Raw genomic sequence first — 21,883 nt, forward strand, 5'->3', positions numbered from 1 at the left:
TTAATGGTTGAACCTGGAGTATGTCAACCTTGTGAATTTGTTGTTCCACCGTGTAATTATAAATTGGTGTCTTGTGTACAAATTAACATTTCAACTAAGCATCACCTTGTGAATTTGTTTCAACGGTTTGAAATTTCAATCCCTGCGCACTTGCCACCTCTCATATAAGTTATGTAATTAGGTTAACTGCTTAGGCTAATTAGGATTTATAATTTTCTCTCTAGTGATTGTCTTGAAGGGATTGCTAGAGATGGATTGACTCCTACAGGCACATTACACACCGTACCCTTCGGAGACAATGATTTAAAACTATAAAACTTGGCAACATTGCGCGATTTCCCGCCGTGCCCACCACTGAAGCATCAGTTCTACAAGAAGCTGGCAAGAGGTAAAGTGTGTCTTAGGTATTCCGCGAAGAAACTCGCATTAACCACATGGAGTGGTTATTAGAACTTTCCATTACCTTTCTAACTCACGTGAAAATTATACAAATGAACTATTGGAAGTGGTGTGCTTATGGCGTGTGAATCGAACTTGATCGGTCTCTTTGAGTAAATTAACTGTGGTAACGTCATCCTGTGAGCTGTGAGTCTGGTCCCACCGATCGTACCCACCATGATGAGGTGTTCTCATGTATCCGGCTTTATCGAACACATCCGTTAACCCATTAAACTCCGATGACAAGATGTCTTGTCATTTGGTCAAATAAAACAAAAAATCATAATAAAACAACAAAATGTTTGATGATCAAACAGCACCAGAAAAATATGACGTCGTCAGTCCTCCTCCTCCTCGAAGAGGAGGAGGACTGACGACGTCATATTTTTCTGGTGCTGTTTGATCATCAAACATTTTGTTGTTTTATTATGATTTTTTGTTTTATTTGACCAAATGACAAGACATCTTGTCATCGGAGTTTAATGGGTTAAGATTGGAAGCTATGTGAATTATTAAAGTGTTGTGTTTCATGTTTTCTAAATGTATTCACTGTGGAATTCAGTCTGTTTTGACTTCAAATGATGTTTACTTAATGTGAATTATTAAAGTGTTGTGTCACATGTTTTCTAAGTGTATTCACTGTGGAATTCAGTCTGTTTTGACTTCAAATGATGTTTACTTAATGTGAATTATTAAAGTGATGTGTCGCATGTTTTCTAAATGTATTCACGGTGGAATTCAGTCTGGTTTGACTTCAAATGATATTTACTTAATGTGAATTATTAAAGTGTTGTGTCACATGTTTTCTAAGTGTATTCACTGTGGAATTTATTCTATTAAATCGATTTCTTCTAGTTTATTTAATTACCCTAGGGTTGTGATTAGCTAAATGAGTTGAATCATTCCGTATCCCCTTTAAATACTGAAATTTATACACGCCACTCAGAGGGAAGCGTGTGTAGTCCCCGTCGGTGGTGCAAATTTTCTGGACTTCGGCTCCCACTGTAGCTATCTACCCTCACCCGTTCCACCCCACATCCTCTCCTTTCGACTGTCCAGAGATTTGCGACAGTGTCGTATGACGGCACATCTACAGCAAGTACGCTTCATTAAATCAGCAATCCCCCCTCTCTATCCCCTCGTGCAGAAAAATAAAAAGACGAGAAATTCCTTTGGGCTACGTCAATTTATTTTTCACACAAATCCCATCACCCTCATCCCCCATGCACGACAGCAAAATATGTATAAAACCATTGTCCATTCACCCCTATCTTTTGTCCTCTCCTGTCCTTCCTCAACAAACATTCCCCTCTTTCCCAATGCCCCGTTCACTTCATCTCATCCTAGGTCACCCCCTCACATTCACTCCTTCCACACCTCTTTCACTAATCTTTTTTTCACTCATTCTTTCCATGTGTCTAAACCATCCCAATAGTCTTTCATCAACCCAATCTCCCAACCCCCTTTCCACCCCCTTTCTCCTCCCCACCTTATGTCTCATTCTATCCAGCATAGTAATCCTTATCATACTTCTCAGGCACCTCTTCTCAAACACATTCAAACTCCTCCTCTCTTTCTCTCTTATGTCCCATGTCTCTGCCCCCATACAGTGCTGTTGGCACAATCACTCCTTCATACAATCCCTTAACATCCTTTCCCAAATGTGCCTAAATGCACCATTTTGTCAGTCCTGGTTCATTCTTCCCGTGTGGTGTGGTCATCAAAACATATGGCCCGTAAAAGTAAAGTGAATCTTGATTCACTTAGCCCAGCACGGTACAAAAGTGACACATGCAGAGGATCAAACATTTCCTTTGATGTTCGTTTATCTTGTTTGGCTCCACTCTCTATAACTGTGGGGTCGGGGTTCATTCCAGTCGTCTGGTATATAATCTGGGTCAGAGTCATCACTGGGCTCATCAGTAAGTACAATACGACGCCTCTTGTATTTTTGGGGGGAGGTGAAGGGGGCTCGTCTAGCAGGTCTGTGACAACGGGACGGCTGGAGGCTGAACCACCGCCTCAGTTGGCTCCTGCTCCTTGTGTGGTGTGACCACTGCACTCACACCACCACTAGGTCCTGTTGTGCACTCAATCAATGTCTGGCGATTCAGGAGTCCCAGAGGATGGCAACACAATGGATGGTGATGCTGTCACATGGTCCCCTAGAAGGCCGAGTTGGCCACCTTACACAGCACCCTCTTCCACAGTCCCAGTGGTGATATCGGCTTCACTTATTGAGTCTACCATGTTATCTCCACATCATTCGAACTCTTCAGAGTTCACAAGCAACACCAGCTGTTCATCTGTATAGAATTTTGTTCGTTTCATGGCTGCCCCAAAAAAAAAAAAAAAAAAAAATGTAGCACTTCATATTGTATCATGTGAGTCATGTTTAAGAACAGAGTGTTCATTATGACTTGAAAGCACTCTCAAAACTTTTCATACATCATCACATAAACAGACTTTATGACATGACTTTTTTCCCTCCAATAATCTAACGTAATGACCCGACATGTGCCATATGGATACACTAAAACTTACCTAGGCTGTATACAAATGCAGAGCACGGATTTCAGTCTCCACACAGGCGGCACAATCATTACTGATGCAATAAACAATAAAAGTTGCCAAATGTCAATTTAGGTGGACACCACAGCCCGCGAATATATAACTGCGCATTACGTGATCGCAAGTGGCACATGTCTAGTAATCCAGGGTTAAGAGTTAAGGATGTACATGTTCTAAGGGGAGAGATTGGAGGAATATCAGATATTTTTTTAGTGGAAGGTAAGGTAAAAATGGAGGATAAATGGAGAAAGAGGAAAAGAACAGAAGGTAGGGAGGTGCTTAGAGTGAACTGCCTGAATAGCAGAAATATCAACATCAAAGAGGAATAGAATCAAAGCAAAAATTTGAAGTCAAAAATTATGTGTAAGGGAAAGGGAGCCACTGTAAAGGCCCACACCAGCTTTCTACTTGACAACTAGACAACAAGTGAGACATCGTAGGACTCAGCGAATTCCGAATAGCGGAAGAAAAGCTAATACAATTACAAAAGGGTCACCACCTGCTCTACTATAGAAGTAAGGACAAAGAAAGATCTAATGGAGTAAGATTCTTGATAAACCGAGAGGTTGCTGGTAACGTAGTCAAATTCAGTAGTTTATCAGACAGAGTAGCTTGAATTGTGATTAGGCTGTGTAAAAGGTACACTCTGTCACAATTTTTGAAATCGTGACACCCAGCTCGCTGTCTCCCCTTCCCATTTTCTCTCGTCTGATTTCTCACCGTTTCGGCCCTTCATTCCCTATACTCGGGGGAATTACCAGAGTCCTTAAGACTTCTAGTAGCTACATCCTGTCCTTTCTCCTTCTCCTTATCCTCATCAACTGTTGTGCCATTTTGGCAATCAATTAAAGTGCCTTAACGAAGTGAGAGACTTCTAATTATTTAGAGAACACCCCCCCCCCCTTTAGATTCAAGTGTTCTCACACGACTTAGGCCAACGGATTTTCATCGGCCAAAGTAACAAAGCGGCCTTGTCCATCTCCCGCTTAGTGCGAACACACCCCCTCCTCCCCCCCCCCCTGCGCTCTGCCACATATTTGTTTTAAGCTAGGCAATTAGAATAATTAGGATCGTATCTAACACGCTCGTGAACAGTGTCTACCTCAAGGAACAATTGGAACTGTGTCATCTTTCGCATAAACATTATTCGTAGTACCCTTCACAACTAGGGACGGAGACGTAGAACTATTGGCAACGTCGGAAGCCGGCTAGCGGGCATTTTGACCTCACATGCCGCGGGACAGAGGTCAGTCTACACATCGAGTTCAACAAGGGAGGTCGGACCGCTCATTCTCGGAAGTCCAATCGTGTCCTTTCCTCCCTCATGTGACTGTTGGGGATTTTCATCCTTGAGAGCCAATCGAGTGTCGATTATTTGGGTACAAACCCCTCCCGCAAGAACTCTAAGAGTGCAGTACGATTGACTAAGACTACGTCGGTGAAGTGGGTTACTTGCAAGCCCATCTCAGCGCCCGCCCAGGCCGTCACCCCCCGCCCCCACCAGAAGCAGAGCCGCGCCGGTCGGAGCTCAGCAGGAGACCGCGCTAATTGAAGACGTCTCCACAAGCAGGGAATAGATAGGATGTATGTGTGAAATCCAACTGTTAAAACCCTTATGTAATGTCAAGTAGCATATTTCTAGTGTTTAATTATTTAATTCATTAAAACTCACAATAGGAGTTCTGGGTTTCATTAGCCTAGGACGGTTCACTTAATGAGTTGTCCCATCATACCCCCCCCCCCCTCTTTGATCTACTCTCACGCTTGCCTTGGAGGGAAGGCGAGTGGTCCCGAGATGTGATACAAATCTCCTGGACTTCGGTTTCCCAACTGCAGCTATCTTCCCCCTCCCTTCATCAATTACTTAAGGTACGTGTTACCCACACCACCTCATCCACCACCTTCTTCCACTGTCCAGGAATTTGTGTCACACTCTAAAAATAGTTCAGGTTTATGCACCAACTTCACAGAGTTCAGAAAATGAAATTAAATCCTTCTATGATGATTTAAGTCAGGTAATGGATCATGAAAAGTTGGCAATAGGCAACTTTAATGCTAAAGTGGGGAAGAAGGTGGGAGATCAGCCATGCGTTGGGAATTTTGGAGTAGGTGAAAGAAATGATAGATGCGAGATGTTAGTCAATTTTGCAGCGAACTACAACATGAAGATAATGAACACTTTCTTCCAAAAGTGTGTAGGTCGTAAATGGACCTGGAGAAGCCCAAATGGAACAACAAAGAACGAAGTAGACTTTATATCAGGAGATGAGAGCAAGAGCGTTAGAAATGTTACGGTCATAAAGTCAACATAGGTAGTGACCATAGAATGGTAGGTTGCACAGCTAAATTCAGTTCCAGAGCCGAGAGAAATATACTAATTTTAAGAAAGAAAATACGCCTTGCAAAGGTTAAGGATAATAAGAACGAATTTAAGTTAGAAATTAAGAATAGATTCGAAGCTCTAAGAACTTGCGAGGACCGTCGAAGATATTAATTCGAATTTATTGAATATCATTAGGGAATAGGCAGAGAAAGTGGGAAGTACAAAAAGTATTAAAGAAAACAAATACCCCAAAGCCACAAATGACCAAATTAAAAGAAGAAAGACCATGCAGATTAAAAGCAGGAGAGACGAAATAGGAAGAGTAGAACTAAACAAGATTATCAACATAAGGCAGAGATTAGAGAAATAGAGAAGGTTGAGTTGGGAAGATAAAGTTTTGAAGATTAATGGCAAATATTTGAACCATCTAAGATTTGCGGATGATATTATTCTTATTTCAGAAAGAGCAGAAGACTTGCAAAATATGCTGAGTGATCTGAAAAAGAAGTCTCAACGGTTTAAAAATTACTAAAGATAAAACCAAAGTAATGTCCAACACGAAAGTTCAAAGTAAAGAGGTTATAATCGATGGCGAGAGTCTAGAAGAAGTTGAGTATAATTATTTAGACCAGATGGTGAAAGTGACCAAAGATCATGATGAAATAGAAAGACGCATCACAATTGGTTGGAAAGTGTTTGGCAAGTATAATAAAATATTGAGAGGCTCTCTCTCTTTATGTTTGAAACATAAAGTTTGCAATCAGTGCATTCTGCCAGCAATAATCTCCGGGTGGGAGACTTGGAAACTGAAGAAGGCGATGGAAACAAAACTGAGGACTGCACAGAGGAGAATTGAGAGATCAATGATGGGAATAATGTCGAGAGACCGAAAGAGAGCAGACCAGAGTGGAAGATATTCACATATTGTTGAATTGTTAAAAGAGAGGATGTGGAATTGGGCAGGTAAGTTAGTGCGAACGACTGATAAGCGATGGAGCTGGTATGTTACTGAGTGGACGCCGAGAGATGGTAAGCGTGGAAGACCAGACAGAAGATAGAAAGACGAGATTAAGAAGTTTGCAGGAATGACGTGGCAAACGTTGGCGCGGTCGTGCGAATCATGGATGCTATAAAGGAGGCCTTTGTTCAGCAGTGGACTCAGGATGGCTGATTTGATTGATTGAATAGACTATAAACGCTTCGTTTGTATTTTTTTTCCTTCATTTATACTCGGACTGCGAGAATAATAATATGTAAAACATTCCTATCCTCTTTTTGTTTTGTTTCTTTCATTTATACTCTGCCCTCTAACTTCATCTTTTCTCTTGCATTTCATAGTTTGTGCAGTTTCTCCTTTTGAACATCTATTTTTGCTTTCCCGAGTAAGAATTTTCCTGCCGTCAGTTCAATATTGTCACTATCTAGCTTTAACTCGTGCCATACCCTTTAATCTATCTAACTTGTTGAATTCCAACAAATTAACAATAATTTCTAAAAGCCCAGCTACCTGAAGTCAATTTTAATTAATTATTTCCAATTCTTTGATGTTATAAACATACCTACAAAACATTGATCAGTTCCACATCTATATGACAATAATATATATATTTTTATATTATAGTTATGTATGATAAGATAGTATGGGATTTTGATCAATGATATATGGGATTATGAATTATGGGATTTTGATTGTGGGTTTTCGACATATGGGATTTTGTAACTGGGATTATGACATGGATTCATTCTTGAAGTACCTGGCAATGTTTATTTACATATGACGTCATAGACAGCCAAGCCTTGAGTTGCACTCTTTCGGCTGTTTGAAGAGCTTGTTTTTATGGCTAAACTAGTGTGCCATTCTTGAATTCGTAAGTGAAATCATGTAGTGGTAAATTAGCCTAGTACATTTGCTACACTTCAATTCCCGTTTGGTAGTGTGTAATTTGGCATTCTGAGCAGGGGTAAATGTGTGGGTATTTATCAAGATCATGTTTGCCAGCCTGGCACCTGCAATTACCTATATAGTCGGTTAGCTGTTATCATTCTGAATATTCTTAACCCCAGATATAACTTCTGCAAACTAATAGTAGTGTTAATAGCTGTTAAGAAAAAAAATGAGGTGAATGGCCATCTTTATATTTACCAAGGGCATAGATTAGGTCAGTTTAGCTCTCACTGCTGCAATTCTTACATCTAGCTCTTATTGATAAGTATTTTAAACCCCATATATAAGTATCAAAGATTAAGGTCGCGATCTTTAAAAAATTGAGACTGGCAAATATTTTGGTATATTATAAAGATATTTGCCAGTCTCACAGCTGCAAACTTTAACTGTATCAATGGCTAGCTCTTATCACTGTGAATATTTTGAGCTCCATATGTACATACATACATATACCAAAGGCTTTTTCCCCCTACATGGGGGGTAGCCAAAAAGAAAAAGGCATAGAAACCACTCCCACCCATTCCATTTCCTATATATTCCACTCCCCTCCACCCTCCTCTCTCCCTCTTATCTTGGCACCTCCTGGATGACGGGTCATCCCTGCATCCTGTCCACTGCCCTGGGTCAGAAGCAGTGTCGCAGGACACAGCACATCCACAGCAAGGCCGCTTCATAAATTCGCGACCCCCCCTCTCCGTCCCCCATGCATAAAGGAGAAGACGGGGAGAAATCCCTTCGGGCTGTGTCAACTTTTTTTTTCTCATACATATTTCCTCACCCCCCATCCCCCACCCACTTCCCCTCATGCATCACAGCATCGTCTATACACAACCCATATGTAACTACAACAAATTAATATTAACGGTATCAATTAAAAAAGTTAATACTAGCAAGTATCTTTATGTTTATCAATGTGTGTATCCTGTTTGCTTACATTGTTCTTACATTCATATTGGGGGATGGGGCTCCATTCGGTCTTCCTGGGGAGGAAAATAAAAAAGTAATTAAATTCCTTCAGAATTCAGTGTGCACTGATTATGATATTCTTGTGAGTAAAATCTTTCTTGATATTCACTCCACATGTTCATGTCATATTAATTAGAAGCCATTGCATTATCTTATGAGCAGTTATATCTTCCCTTACATAGATACTGGATGCAGGTCATGTGACCTACATGTCCAGATCACTTTCATCTTGGGCAGGCAGGTCAGGCAACTGATTTGTGTCCTCTCCCAATTGACCTTGACCAGGTAAAAGACTTTCCTCCAAATTAAATTTAGTCTCCTGATTGGCCCAAAGTTGATTGTTTCTTTCTGTATTGTATATCAGTAGAAGCTCAATTTAAGGTCTTCTTGTTTTCTGCATAAGGGGGATGGAAAGGGGGCCTCACTAATTAACCCATTCAACTCCGATGACAAGATGTCTTGTCATTTGGTCAAATAAAACAAAAAATCATAATAAAACAACAAAATGTTTGATGATCAAACAGCACCAGAAAAATATGACGTCATCAGTCCTCCTCCTCGAGGAGGAGGAGGACTGATGACATCATATTTTTCTGGTGCTGTTTGATCATCAAACATTTTGTTGTTTTATTATGATTTTTTGTTTTATTTGACCAAATGACAAGACATCTTGTCATCGGAGTTGAATGGGTTAAGTGAAGCAGCTTTGCCATGGATGTACTGTGTCTTGCTGCATTGCTTTTGACCCAGAGCAGTGGGAGGGAAATAGGGATGACACGTTTCCACCCCTATTGCCAGTGACAGTAAAGGTGGACTCATCGGTCCAGAGAATATCCAGCCACTTGTCATCATCCCACTGAAGATATTTCTTGCAAAACTTGACCCTACGGCGCCTCTGGTTAAGAGTGAGAAGAGGCTTCTTCACCGGGCGGTGGCTTCTGTACCCAAGGTCGTGAATGCGGTGGCTAACTGTTCACACACTAACCTCCCCAAAGAGTCCTGGGTTATTTTATTTTATTTTTCTGGCGGTAACACGTGGATCATGCTCTAACTGTCTCTTGATAACATTAGTAGCACGAGGGGATGTCTTTTTGGGGTACGTTTTCCTTGGTTTGTAAGGGTGTGTCACAGCCACCTTCCTTCTTAAAAATGGCAACCCACTTGCACACAGATGTCTTGCCAACCCCAACCTGCTATATTATTTCCTTTGTTTGGTGACCAGATTTATGTAAAGCTATGATCTGGGTTATTGTCTCGTGATAAATACTTGTTCTTGTCCATATTAAGGCTAGAAAGCACCTCTGCAAAAAACACTGACCCTCTTGACCCCTGGTACATTCAACAAACAGTGAAACGCCCTGATTCATGGTATGGGGAAGTTTTAGTGGAAGAGGACTTGGGAGCCTTGTTGCACTACCGAAAAATGTAAAAATGAACCAATATGTTTATTATGAACTCTTAGATGACCACCTGGAGGATTCTTTTAATAGCTCAGGTGCTAACATCTTTCAACAAGATCACGCCCCAGCCCACACTGCTTGTAGTGTTACTCACTGGCTTAAAGACTGTCATATACCTTACATAGCAGACTGGCCAGGCAATAGTCCTAACATAAACTCAATAGAAAACCTGTGGAACCACATTAAACAAGACCTGCAGGGTAAAGATACGAGCTCTGTGCCCAAGCTCAAGGCAGTCATTCGCAAATCCTGGGCTAGTATAACCCCTGCGCATCTTGCCAAGTACGCCACTTCCATTCCAAACCGCCTTCATGAGATCATTGCACGTAAAGGCCACCCATCAAAGTATTAGAGGTACGAAGTGAGCTTTTGTTTATTGATTTATGACTCATTCATTCTCCTCATCACTCATTCTCACTAACTGTTCGTACTTCCTTGTCGAGCACTGTAGTGTTGTATGTATATATACACACATATGTCACACACACACTCATCATTGACTTAGCACTTTGTTGTTTGAATCAAGAAAAATGCCTTGTTCTGGATATAGCTTTGTTTTCTTGAGTGACCGGTAAGGTATCTAATCCAGTACTTGAAAAAGTATAGTTTTTAGCACAAAATGGAGGAAAATAGGGAAGAAAAAATAATCAATAAACCAACAAAGAGAGGATTAGATATGAGTAGAGTGGAGTCACCGCTGGGAGTAATCCCTGAGAGAACATGTATTCACTCCGAAGACAACTCAGAGGTATGAAAGTAAAGTTTTTTGGGGGGATTTCAGAGGGTAGATGAATTAATTGATTTAGAAATAGACCATAGAGCTTTGCAAATAGAGGTGTCAAATTTACGTAGAACCAACAACGAAATAATCAGATAATTAAATGATCTAAAAGGTGAACTAAGTATGATTAAAAGAGAAAATGAGAGGAAAACGAGGATAGAAACAAAAACAAAGAACTAAAGAAAGAGGTCGAAGAACAATTACAAGCAGTGACCGAAAAGATGGAAGAATCAATCAAAGAGAGATCTTATTGAGATAAAAAATCAGTGGAAACAGGAACATGAAAATCAAAACATTTCTTTCAAAGAAATAGTACAATAGCAGGTAGAAGAGAATGCAAAGGAAACAGTGATCAAGGTAATCAAAGGAAAGGAAAATGGTTGAGAGATACAGTGGATAAAAAGAAATGCATTGTGGTTCATGGTGTCAAAGAAAAACATAATGTAAACAAATACCAAAGAGAAAAAGAAGAGAAAGAAATTGCGAAGGAAATACTGAAAGCCATTCAGGACAAGGGTCAAGAATTGGAGAAGAAAATTAATTATGTGCATAGGTGGGTACATACTCTAAAGAAAAAACTATAGGCCAGTGAAAATCAAACTAAGGATTCAAATTATAGCTGAAGAGATACTATCAAAGGAGGCAAAGCTGGCAAACAGTGAAAATTACAAAAATGTGTGGATAAAAAAGGAAATGAATGATGAAGAAATAGAGAAAGATAGGGCACTAAGAAATGAAGCTAAGGAAAAAAATGCGAGAACATTAGAGACTGAAAACAATGAGTGTTTTGGAGATTACTGGATCTGAGAATGAGAAAATGGTACATCAGAAAAATGGAAACATAAACCAAATAAGAGAAGAAAAGAAAAATTAAAAGTGGCATACACAAACATGGATGTATGATTTCTGGAATAAATAAATTAAATGACTATTAATAGAGAAACCAGACATAATAGGAATTGTGTAGACAAAATTGAAAAGTCCTATACAATCAAGTATGGTGGGACAAGGTTTATGCAACCTTTGGTTGAAAAATAGAATGGATAAATGAGGGGGAGTCATGTTATTGACTAGAAAGGGCTTAAGTGTGATCAAGATAATGGAAGGTAAGGAAAATGTGGAAATGATCACAATTAAAATTGAAAACAGCAGTATGAAAAGTAGAAAGTTTATAGTACTATATGTGCTCCCAAAAACAAAGGCTTGGTCTGATAGCGATCACTGAAAATTACTGGCAGACACAAAGAATGAATTATTTGAGATACTGATAGATGGAGGAAACAGTAGTTATGGGTGACTTTAACGCAAAGAAAATAAATTGGGAAGAATTGACAATAAAAGGTGTAGAGGAACTCTGGGGCAACATTCTACTGGATTTGACCATTGATTATACATTGACTCAGTGGGTCAAGGAAAACACTAGATATAGAAACAATGAAGAACCATCGAGGCTAGACTTGATATTCACTTCTGAGCCTGAAATCATGGACAAAATGAATTATAAGACACCATTTAGGAAGAGTGACCACATACTAATAGAGTTCGAACTTAAGGAACAAAATTATGTGATAAGAAATGAGAAACACAGAGAAGGAAGTTTAATGTACAACAAAACTGACTTTGTAAAACTAAGATAAAAGTTTCAAAACGCAAATTGGGAAAAATTTTCAAACAAAACAAAGATGGAAGAGAAATGGAACATATCTAAAGAAAAAAACAAAGAGGGAACAGATAAACATGTACCTAAGAAGAAACAAAAAAGGGTTTACATAAAGTGTTGGTATAACAAAAAGTGTAGTGATACTAAAGATAGAAGAGACAAAACTTGGAAAAGATGAAAAAAAAAAAGACCAAATGGCAAACATACATCAAACTGAGAAATGACTATGTAGATACATGTAGAGAGGAAAAAAGATATAATAGACAAATGCAAAGACCAACCTAAACTATTGTATAGATATGTAAATGACGAACTAAAAGACAAACATGAAATAGTGAAACTGCTCGAAGGAAACAAAGAATAAATAGAAGAAGTAGAAATGGCTGAAGTAATGATCAGGCATTTTAGGTCTATATTTACAATTGAAAGCTCACAAATTTGGGATGAAGGACAATGAGAAGGATCCCCCAAAATGAAAGAAATAATGGTGACACAGAAAGAAATAGGGGACCAAATAAAGAACCTTGACATCAGAAAGTCATATGGGCCCAATGGAATAGTAAACTGGATATTGAAAGAATATATAGATGAACTTATAGACAAAATGCACAAGATAATTGACTTCTCACTCAAAGAATGAAAAGTACCACAAGATTGAAAAAATGCAAATAATTTACCAATATATAAAGAAGGAGACAAAGAAAATCCAACAAACTATAGACCAGTATCCCTCACAAGTACAGTTGCATAAATATGCGAAAAAGTTATTAGAAATAAATGGATGAAACACTTGGAAGAGAACAATATAGAAAACCCTAAATGATTTGGATTTAGAAGTGGAAGATCATGCACTACAAACTTAATATGCTTTTACTCAATATTAATAGAAATAATGCAAGAAAGAGACAGATGGGCAGATTGTGCTTTCTTGGACTTACAAAAGGCTTTTGAAAAAAATACCTCACAAAAAGCTTCTAAGAAAAATTGAAATTATGGGTGGAATACAAGGAAAATTATTGGAATGGATGAAAGATTTCCTGAACAGAAGAAAAATGATGGTGGTACTTAGAGACAAGAACTCAAATTGGGAAGATATGATAAGTGGAGTCCCCCAAAGCTTTGTATTGGCTCCAATTAGTTTGCTATTTAGATAAATGATATGGATGAAGGCGTGGAATGTTATATGAACTTCTTTGTAGATGATGCGAAACTATTAAAGAGAGTAAGTACAGAGGAAGATTGTAAATCTTTTCAGGAAGACCTGGACAAAGTCTGGAAATGGAGTCAAAAGAATGAAGTGAATTTCAACATCAAGAAATGTAGTATAATGGAATTTGGAAAAAGCAAAAATAGAATCTCAGGTCAATATAAAATTGGTACAAAGGAAGTAAAAAAGTAAACTCAGAAAAGGACCTAGGAGTATCTATCTATCTCAAATAACATGATACCAGACAGACATGTCAACAAATTAGTTGGAGAAACTTTTTGCTTATTAAGATCAATGAAACTGGCCTTTAATTACGTGGATGAAGAAATGTTAAAGAAACCTCTAGTTACACTGATAAGACTAAAATTGGAATACGCAGTGTCTCTTTGGACACCTAGTACCAAAAATATCATAAACTAGAAAGAATTCAAGGAGCAGTGACAAAAATGGCACCAACACTTTCCAATTTGACATACAAAGATTGGACAAACTAAATTTACCAACCCTTAATCAAAGAAGAGAAAGAGCTGATTTGATAACCATTTATAGAATTATGAAAGGGATGGAAATTCTTGATAGGGATGACCTACTAAAGTGGGATAGAAAAAATACAAGATGACACAAGAAGAAACATAAGGAAGAAAGTTACAGACGAGATCTGAAAAAGAATAGCTTTCCACACTGATTAATAGATACACGGAACAAATCGGAAGAGGAAACAGCGAGTGCTAAAACTATACATGATTTTAAGAAAAAACTGGATGCAGAAAGGCACAACAGCAGGTCACTACACGCATAGCTCTCCTCCCGCAAAATACATACATACATACACCAAGGCTTTTTCCCCCTTACAAGGGAGGTAGTCAAAAAGGAAAAGGCATAAAATCATTCCCACCTATTCCATCCCTGAATACACTCCACACCCCTCCACCCTCCCTCTTATCTTAGCACCTCCTGGATGACGGGTCATCCCTGCACCTTCTCCACCGCCCTGGGTCAGAAGCAGTGTCGCAAGACACAGCACATCCACAGCAAGGCCGCTTCATTAAATCGACGACCCCCCCCTCTCCGTCATCCCATGCATAAAAGGAGAAGACAGAGAGAAATCCCTTTGGGTGGCATCAAATTTTGCTCACACATACTACCTCACTCCCCATTCCACCTCATGCATTACATCATCCATATACAAACATTCTCCATTCACTCCTGTCTTCTGTCCTCTCCCGTCCTTCCTCAACAGACATTCCCCTCTTCCCCAAAGCCCCCTTCACCCCATCCATCCACCTCATCCTAGGACATCCCCTCATGTTCACTCCCTCCACATCTGCCTTTCATACCTCTTTTACTAGTCTTTCTTCACTCATTCTTTCCATGTGTCCAAACCATCCTAATACTCTTTCATCAACCCTATCTTCCAACTCCCTTTCCACCCCTGTTCTCCTCCTCACCTCCTCATTTCTCATTCTATCTAGCCTAGTAACACCCATCATACTTCTCAGACACCTCATCTCAAACACATTCAAACATCTTCTCTCTTCCTCTTTTATGTTCCATGTTTCTGCCCCATACAGTGCTGTTGGCATAATCACTCCTTCATGCAGTCTCCTCTTAGCATCCATTCCCAAATGTCTATTCCTCATTACACTTTTTAATCCACCAAGGCATTTACTCGCTTCTCTCAATCTACATTCTACCTCCACCTCTACTCCACCCTTTCCTGCCACATTTGCACCCAAGTATCTAAAACTATCCACTTCCTCCAGTCGCTCTCCCTTAATGCTCACTTCCAGTCTGCTGCCACTTTCACCCCTTGTGCATCTCATCACCTTACTTTTACCCACATTTATCTTCAGCTTTCTACCACACACTCTCCCAAACTCTGTCACCAACTTCCTCAATCCCTCCTCCGATACTGCCACATGTGCAGTGTCTTCTGCAAACAACAGCTGGCTCACCTCCCACTTTTCTCCATTTTCTTTAACCATCTCCAATCCCTGACCCACCACCCTTGCATTTACCTCTCGCACTACCCCATCCATGTACAAGTTGAACAGCCAGGGCGACATAATGCATCCCTGACGAAGTCCCACCTTGACCTCGAACCACTCACTCTCTCCATTTCTTATCCTGACACAACCTCTACTACTCTCATAAAAACTCTTGACAGCTCCTAGAAGCTTTCCTTCTATCCCGTATATCCACAAAACCTCCCACAGTGCCTTTCTGTCTACCCTGTTGTAAGCCTTTTCCAGATCCATAAAAGCCCAAAAAACATCCTTCCCTTTCCTATAGCTTTCTCACATATCTGTCTTACCACAAAAATCTGATCTACACAACCTCTACCCATCCTGCACATTGTTCCTCACCAATTACTCCCTCTGTTCCTCTCCTAATCCTCTCAATCAAGATCCTCCCATAAGCCTTCCCAACTACACTTAACAAGCTAATCCCTCTGAAACTACTACATTCACACTTGTCCCCTTTCCCCTTGTAAAGTAGAACTATACAGGTACTCCTCCAGTCCTCCGGCACTCTACTCTCTCTCCAGCAAACATTAAATAACCTCACCAGCCAGTCCACCATCACTGTACCTCCTTTTTTTAGACATTCTGCATGGCATCCATCCAGACCAGGTGCCTTACCTGCTTTCATCATCTTAACAACTGCTTTCACTTCATCCTTCCTTATTTCTCCTCCATTTTCTTCACTCACCACGGTCATTTTCTTAGCATTTCCCACTGCAGCTATCTTTCCCTCCCTATCCTCCTTCACATTTAGCAACTCCCTAAAATACTCTGCCCATCTTCCCCTTACTGCCTTCTCTTCCATTATCATCTCTCCATCTGCACCTTTTACCTTTTCTTCTCTACTTGATTCGCCTCCTCTTCCTCTCTTAATTTCTTTCCAAAACATTTTTTTTATCACTTTCAAAATTTTCTGTCATACTCTTACCCCACTTTAATATCTGCTCTCCTTTTTGCCTCCTTTACCTTTTGCTTTACTTCTCTTTTCTTTTCTTTGTACCTCTCATATGACTCCCTCATCCTATTTTGTAACCAATCTGTGAAAGCTTGCTTCTTCTCTTCTACAACCTTCTTTGTTTCCTCATTCCACCATTCACTACCCTTTCTTCTATTTCCTCCTGTCCTTCTTGTTCCACACACCATCTTTGCACACTTTGTGACTTCCTCCTTGAACCATCCCCATTCCTCCTCCACTCCTAGCTCTACTCTATCCTTCACTACCTCCCACTCCTCCCTCAGCTTCTTCTTGTACTCCTTTTCCTTTTCCTTTTCATTTAAGGAGTTCACTCTAAGCACCTCTCTACCTTTTGTCCCACAAAATACAACTAGGTATATACTGTATAAGACAGTTGATGAAAGCTTTTATTGGGAGACAAAGAGGACCTATATTTATTCACTCGGGAAAATATGAACAATGAAATGTGAGCATGCTACTATTTTCTCTTATTTTTGTTGCTCATTTAACATTGTCAGGGCATGATTGATATTTCTGAGAATTTATGTAGGTGTTAATGGGCGGGGGGATGGGGGATGAGGTAGTATGTGTGAGCAAAATTTGACGCAGCCTGAAGAGATTTCTCCCCGTCTTCTCCTTTTATGTATAGGGGGATGGAGAGGGGGGGTCGCCGATTTAATGAAATGGCCTTGCTGTGGATGTGCTGTGCCTTGCAACACTGCTTCTGACCCAGGGGAGTGGTGAAGGTGCAGGGATGACCCGTCATCCAGGAGGTGTTATGATAAGAGGGAGGTTGGAGGGGTGTGGAGTGTATTCAGGGATGGAATGGATGGGAATGATTTTATGCCTTTTCCTTTTTGGCTACCTCCCTTGTAAGGGGGAAAAAGCCTTGGTGTATGTATGTATGTATGTATGTATGTTAATTGTAGATGTGTACTTTACAGTAACTGAATGTTCATTGTGGTTTGATGGATTTGAAAATTCCACCTGAAAAACAAGGTAGATGGAGGAGCATCATTGCTGGTATTAAATCCTTACCTGGGATCATCTTTACCATATCTTTTTATGTTATTTATAGGAAACACTCCAGACTCCCTCTCTCAATACTTAGCAGCATGGATAAAGTTACCTCTATTTTCCTTATAGTATGTCACAAACCAGTAAGATGTAGGGGTGTGGTGAATTTAGAAGCATTTTCTTCAGCAGCATCAAAGAGGTTGGGACAGTAACCATTCTTGCTGTTAACTACATTGCTTGATTGAATGATCTCAGCAATTAGGCTGTCATAATCAAGGTGGGAAATGCTCAAGTAGAACCAAAACTTGTATAATATCCAACTTTACATTGATTAATATTAATAGGCAGGGACATCTTCTAAATGGAGATGATAATATCAAATAAAGGTTCCACAAAGAGAACTTATTTAATTTTATTTTTTTGACAGTATTATCACACAAGTGTCAGAACCAGTAAGGGAGTCACCGGCTTCCTGGAAGATGACCAGGTTTGTGTATATGATGCCTCTGTGTTTAAATGACCTATAGGTTGAAAATGTTAAAGCACTGATTCTCACATTATACATTGTCTTCTTGCTATTTCCACATTTACTGGGATTGCACCTTTTGATAGCAGCTCTATCATGATTGTTGAGATTGTTTTAGTAGGTATATCCAATATTTTTTTTTTTTTCTATTAAACAAACAGGCATTTTAACATCACAAGAAAAAATATGGAAAGTTCCTGTACAATTTCATTTATTATGTTGTGCTGAAATGATAACACAGGTACACCACTTACCAATGTATCTGAAAGGATGTGACTTGCATCACTTATTTGGGTCAGATGAGATGAACTGAATAAACCTTCCTAGAGTTAGTCGTATTTAGATTTTGGTCTTGTGAAGCCAAATGTGGAATGTTGTGGAGTTATGTTAGAATATGACTACTGTGGCGGCCAGCTGGGCCATTTCTATCTTCCAAATCTTGTGACATGATGAAAAAGGCCAGAGCAAAATTTGAGTCATTCCAGTCATGGTGGGGGAGAGTATGCATGTAGCTATTGGATGGTTTTCAGCACCAGTCATGGTGGGGAGAGTATGCATCAGTAGCTATTGGATGGTTTTCAGGACATTTCTAGTGAAAGAGCAGAATGCAATATATGATAGCACCATATCTGTTAGTATTTCTGTTTTATTTTACATTATGACAAGTACAAAGGGACTTGAATATGGAATGGTTTGTGTACACAATATTCACAATCCTATTACAGTGTATTACACAATTTCAAAGGATTAGATGTCAATATTATGATTACCTTTTTTCCAGAGAGTAATTATCACCATTCCTTTAGAACTATCCATAGAATCCTTATGTGTCACACAAAGAAGAAGATCTGGTGTGACATCTATGGCACATCTATATCATGAATTATCTTAGATATCACATGATGACCCACACTGAAGAGAAGCCTATCCAGTGTGACCTGTGCAATTCTGCTTTCTCACAAAAGCATAATCTCAAATGGTACAAAAGTCACTTCAAAGATCATGTGGTGACCCTCACAGGAGAAAGACTTTCCAGTGTGACCTGTGCAATTCTACTTTCTCACAAAAGGGTTCTCTTATACAGCATATGAGGACCCACACAGTAGAGAAGCCTTACCAATATGACCTGTGCAATGCAGCTTTCTTATGAAAGACTCACCTCAAATTTCATATGATCACCCACACTGAAGAGAAGCCATTCCAGTGTGGCCTGTGCAATAAAACTTTCACACAAAAGTGTTTCCTCAAAGATTACGTGATGACCCACACAGGAGAGAAGCTTTTCCAGAGTGACCTGTGTGATTCTGGTTTCTCACAAATGGGTTCTCTCACACAGCATATGAGGACCCACACAGGAGAGAAGCCTTTCCAATGTGACCATTGTGATTCTGTTTTCTCACGAAAGAAGCATCTCACACAGCATATGAGGACCCACACAGGAGAGAAGCCTTTCCAATGTAACCTGTGTGATTCTCCTTTTTCTCGAAAGGAATGTCTCATACATCATATGAGGACCCACACAGGAGAGAAGCCATTCCAATGTAACCTGTGTGATTCTGCTTACTCGGCAAAGAATTCTCTCACAAGGCATATGAGGACCCACACAGGAGAGAAGCCTTTCCAGTGTGACCTGTGCAGTTCTGCTTTCTCACAAAAGGGTCATCTCACAGTGCATATGTTGAACCACGCAGGAGAAAAGCCATTCCAATGTAACCTATGCAATTCTGCTTACTCAGCAAAGAGTTCTCTCATGATGCATAAGAGGACCCACACAGGAGAGAAGCCTTTCCAATGCAACCTGTGTAATTCTGCTTTCTCACATAAGAGTTGTCTCACAAGCCATATGAGGACCCACACAGGAGAGAAGCCTTTCCAGTGTGACCTGTGCGAATCTGCTTTCTCAGAAAAGGGTCATCTTGCAAGCCATATGAGGACCCACACAGGAGAGAAGCCTTTCCAGTGTAGCCTATGTGATTCAGCTTTCTCACAAAAGGGTAATCTCGCAAAGCATATGATGACCCACACAGGAGAGAAGCCTTTCCAATGTGACCTGTGTGATTCTGCTTTCTCACTAAAAGGCAATCTCACAAAGCATATGTTGTCCCACACAGGAGAGAAAGCTTTCCAGTGTGACCTGTGCAATTCTGCTTTCTCACATAAGATTTCTCTCACAATGCATATGAGGACCCACACTGGAGAGAAGCCTTTCCAGTGTGACCTGTGCAATTCTGCTTTCTCACAAAAGTGTAATCTCACACGTCATATGAGGACCCATACAGGAGAGAAGTCTTTCCAATGTGACCTGTGCAATGCAGCTTTCTCCAAAATGTATTCACTCTCAAAGCATATGAGGAGCCACACAGGAGAGGTTTTCTAGTGTGACCTGTGCAACTCTGCTTTTTCTCAAAATAGTTATCCCACACAGCATATGAGGACCCACATAGGAGAGAAGCCTCTCCAGTATGACCTCTTTGATTCTGGTTTTTCACAGAAGACTTCTCTCACAAGGCATATGAGGATGGACATTGGAGAAAAGCCATTCCTTTGTGACCTGTATGATGAAAAGATCACACTTTTCCCATGGCTTGCAATAAACCAGCAGAAAAGTAATTACACAAGCAATGCCTATGCACTTAGAATCTGGCGTGGCATTCCCTTTGTTTTACCCGTAAGGTCATTCAAGTGTGAACAGAATTCATTCTTACAATTCAATTTAAAAAGAATTTCTACTCTGTGTACAATTTTTTTTAATTGTTCTCCTAATAAAGACCCAAGCTGTTTGATCCCATGAAGCTTGATTATTTACCTGATTTGATTTGCAGTCCATGCATGGAAATGACTAGTTGTTGATGGTGATCTTTGCCTCATCTATTTAAAGCCATTCATTTGCCTGGTTGCTGTTTAGATTTAGTTGTAGCTAGTTGGGTTTGATTTGTAATACAGTTTGGCCTCTTTACTTCTAGTTGCACCCCAGTTTGTAGTTGACCCAATTGTAGTCTAATTTGTAGTTGTTCCATTTGTAATTGCTTGATAAAGATAGTGCCCATTGAGCAAGTGTAGCAAAAAGGTTATCTTTGACAAACCTTGTGAAATGTGCAGCAGTCATGTAGTGAAGGAAGTCCACATAATCATGGCTGTGCCATTCCAGCACTTGCAGTGTACCAGTTCCAGCAGAGGACCGCATAGTCGTGGCAGTAATCATCCCAGCAGAAGACTGTGTATTTGTGGCAGTAGTCAATCCACCATTTGTGGTGGAGCAGTGGATTGACTTTGTCTGTTGACTTTGTCCTTTTAGCTGTTATGTTTCTGTAGTATACCAATCAAACAGTCCCTCTTTTCTTCTTATTAATGTTTAATGTTGATATTAGATTAGTTAAGAATTTTACCTGGTAGCGATTGTAGGAGGACAGGAGCTTCTGTGCCTGTGGACCATGTGTGGTGGAGGACACTCTGCTTTCACCACAACCTGTGTGATGCAGCTTTCTCACAAAAGGAGTCTCTCACAAAGCATATGAGGATCCACACAGGTCTCTTTGAGTGTCACATGGTGACTCACACTGTTGAGAATCTATTCCAGTGTGATTTCTGCGATGAACAGTGTTCCTTCTAAACTTTGCACCAGCATGCACACACACACACGTTTTACAACTAGTGCATGAAGAAAAAAAAATGTACACAAAATTTTCATGAAATTGAATTTGTCAAATAAATTTTATAATTTCATAGTAATGAATTAAAACATAGATGTTATTTTGAGAATATGTCAATGACCTCCAAGATGGAATTGTACAAATTTATAATTTCACATGTTTTGAGATCGTTTGTACTCTTTTTGGTGGTTATTCATCCCCAGGACTTGTTTGGTCAAGTGTAATAAAGTAAAACAAGAAGCATGTTATCGATTTCACCCTCTCAAATAGTACTTATTGGCCTGACAAGTGTGAATACTTGATACAATTCCAATGTTTTTTTTTTTTCATAATGTATCAAATTCTTTTTGGAAAAGAGAA

General features: G+C 39.8%; 1 protein-coding gene across 2 annotated transcripts; it reads left to right on the forward strand.

Annotated features, from left to right (window-relative positions):
* Window positions 1–7,085: 7,085 nt before the first annotated feature.
* On the forward strand, window positions 7,086–21,720 carry LOC143030739 (uncharacterized). 2 transcript variants are annotated; one of them, XM_076193940.1, is made up of 3 exons: window positions 7,089–7,200; window positions 17,775–17,834; window positions 18,655–21,720. In XM_076193940.1, exon 3 carries the CDS (start codon window positions 19,045–19,047, stop codon window positions 20,248–20,250), a length of 1,206 nt encoding a protein of 401 aa, XP_076050055.1. In that variant the 5' UTR covers window positions 7,089–7,200; window positions 17,775–17,834; window positions 18,655–19,044; the 3' UTR covers window positions 20,251–21,720. The 2 variants fall into 2 exon arrangements, with proteins under 2 accessions (XP_076050056.1, XP_076050055.1); XM_076193941.1 differs by lacking the exon at window positions 17,775–17,834 and having other exon boundaries at window positions 7,086–7,200.
* Window positions 21,721–21,883: the final 163 nt, after the last annotated feature.

The sequence above is a fragment of the Oratosquilla oratoria genome, chromosome 12 (assembly GCF_046742065.1).
Source record: "Oratosquilla oratoria isolate Oo_2021 chromosome 12, ASM4674206v1, whole genome shotgun sequence".
Lineage (NCBI taxonomy): Eukaryota > Metazoa > Arthropoda > Malacostraca > Stomatopoda > Squillidae > Oratosquilla > Oratosquilla oratoria.

What these genes read in the sequence shown, in the direction of transcription:
- LOC143030739 (XM_076193941.1), top strand. Translation starts at nt 19,045, where the DNA reads ATGATCACCCACACTGAAGAGAAGCCATTCCAGTGTGGCCTGTGCAAT.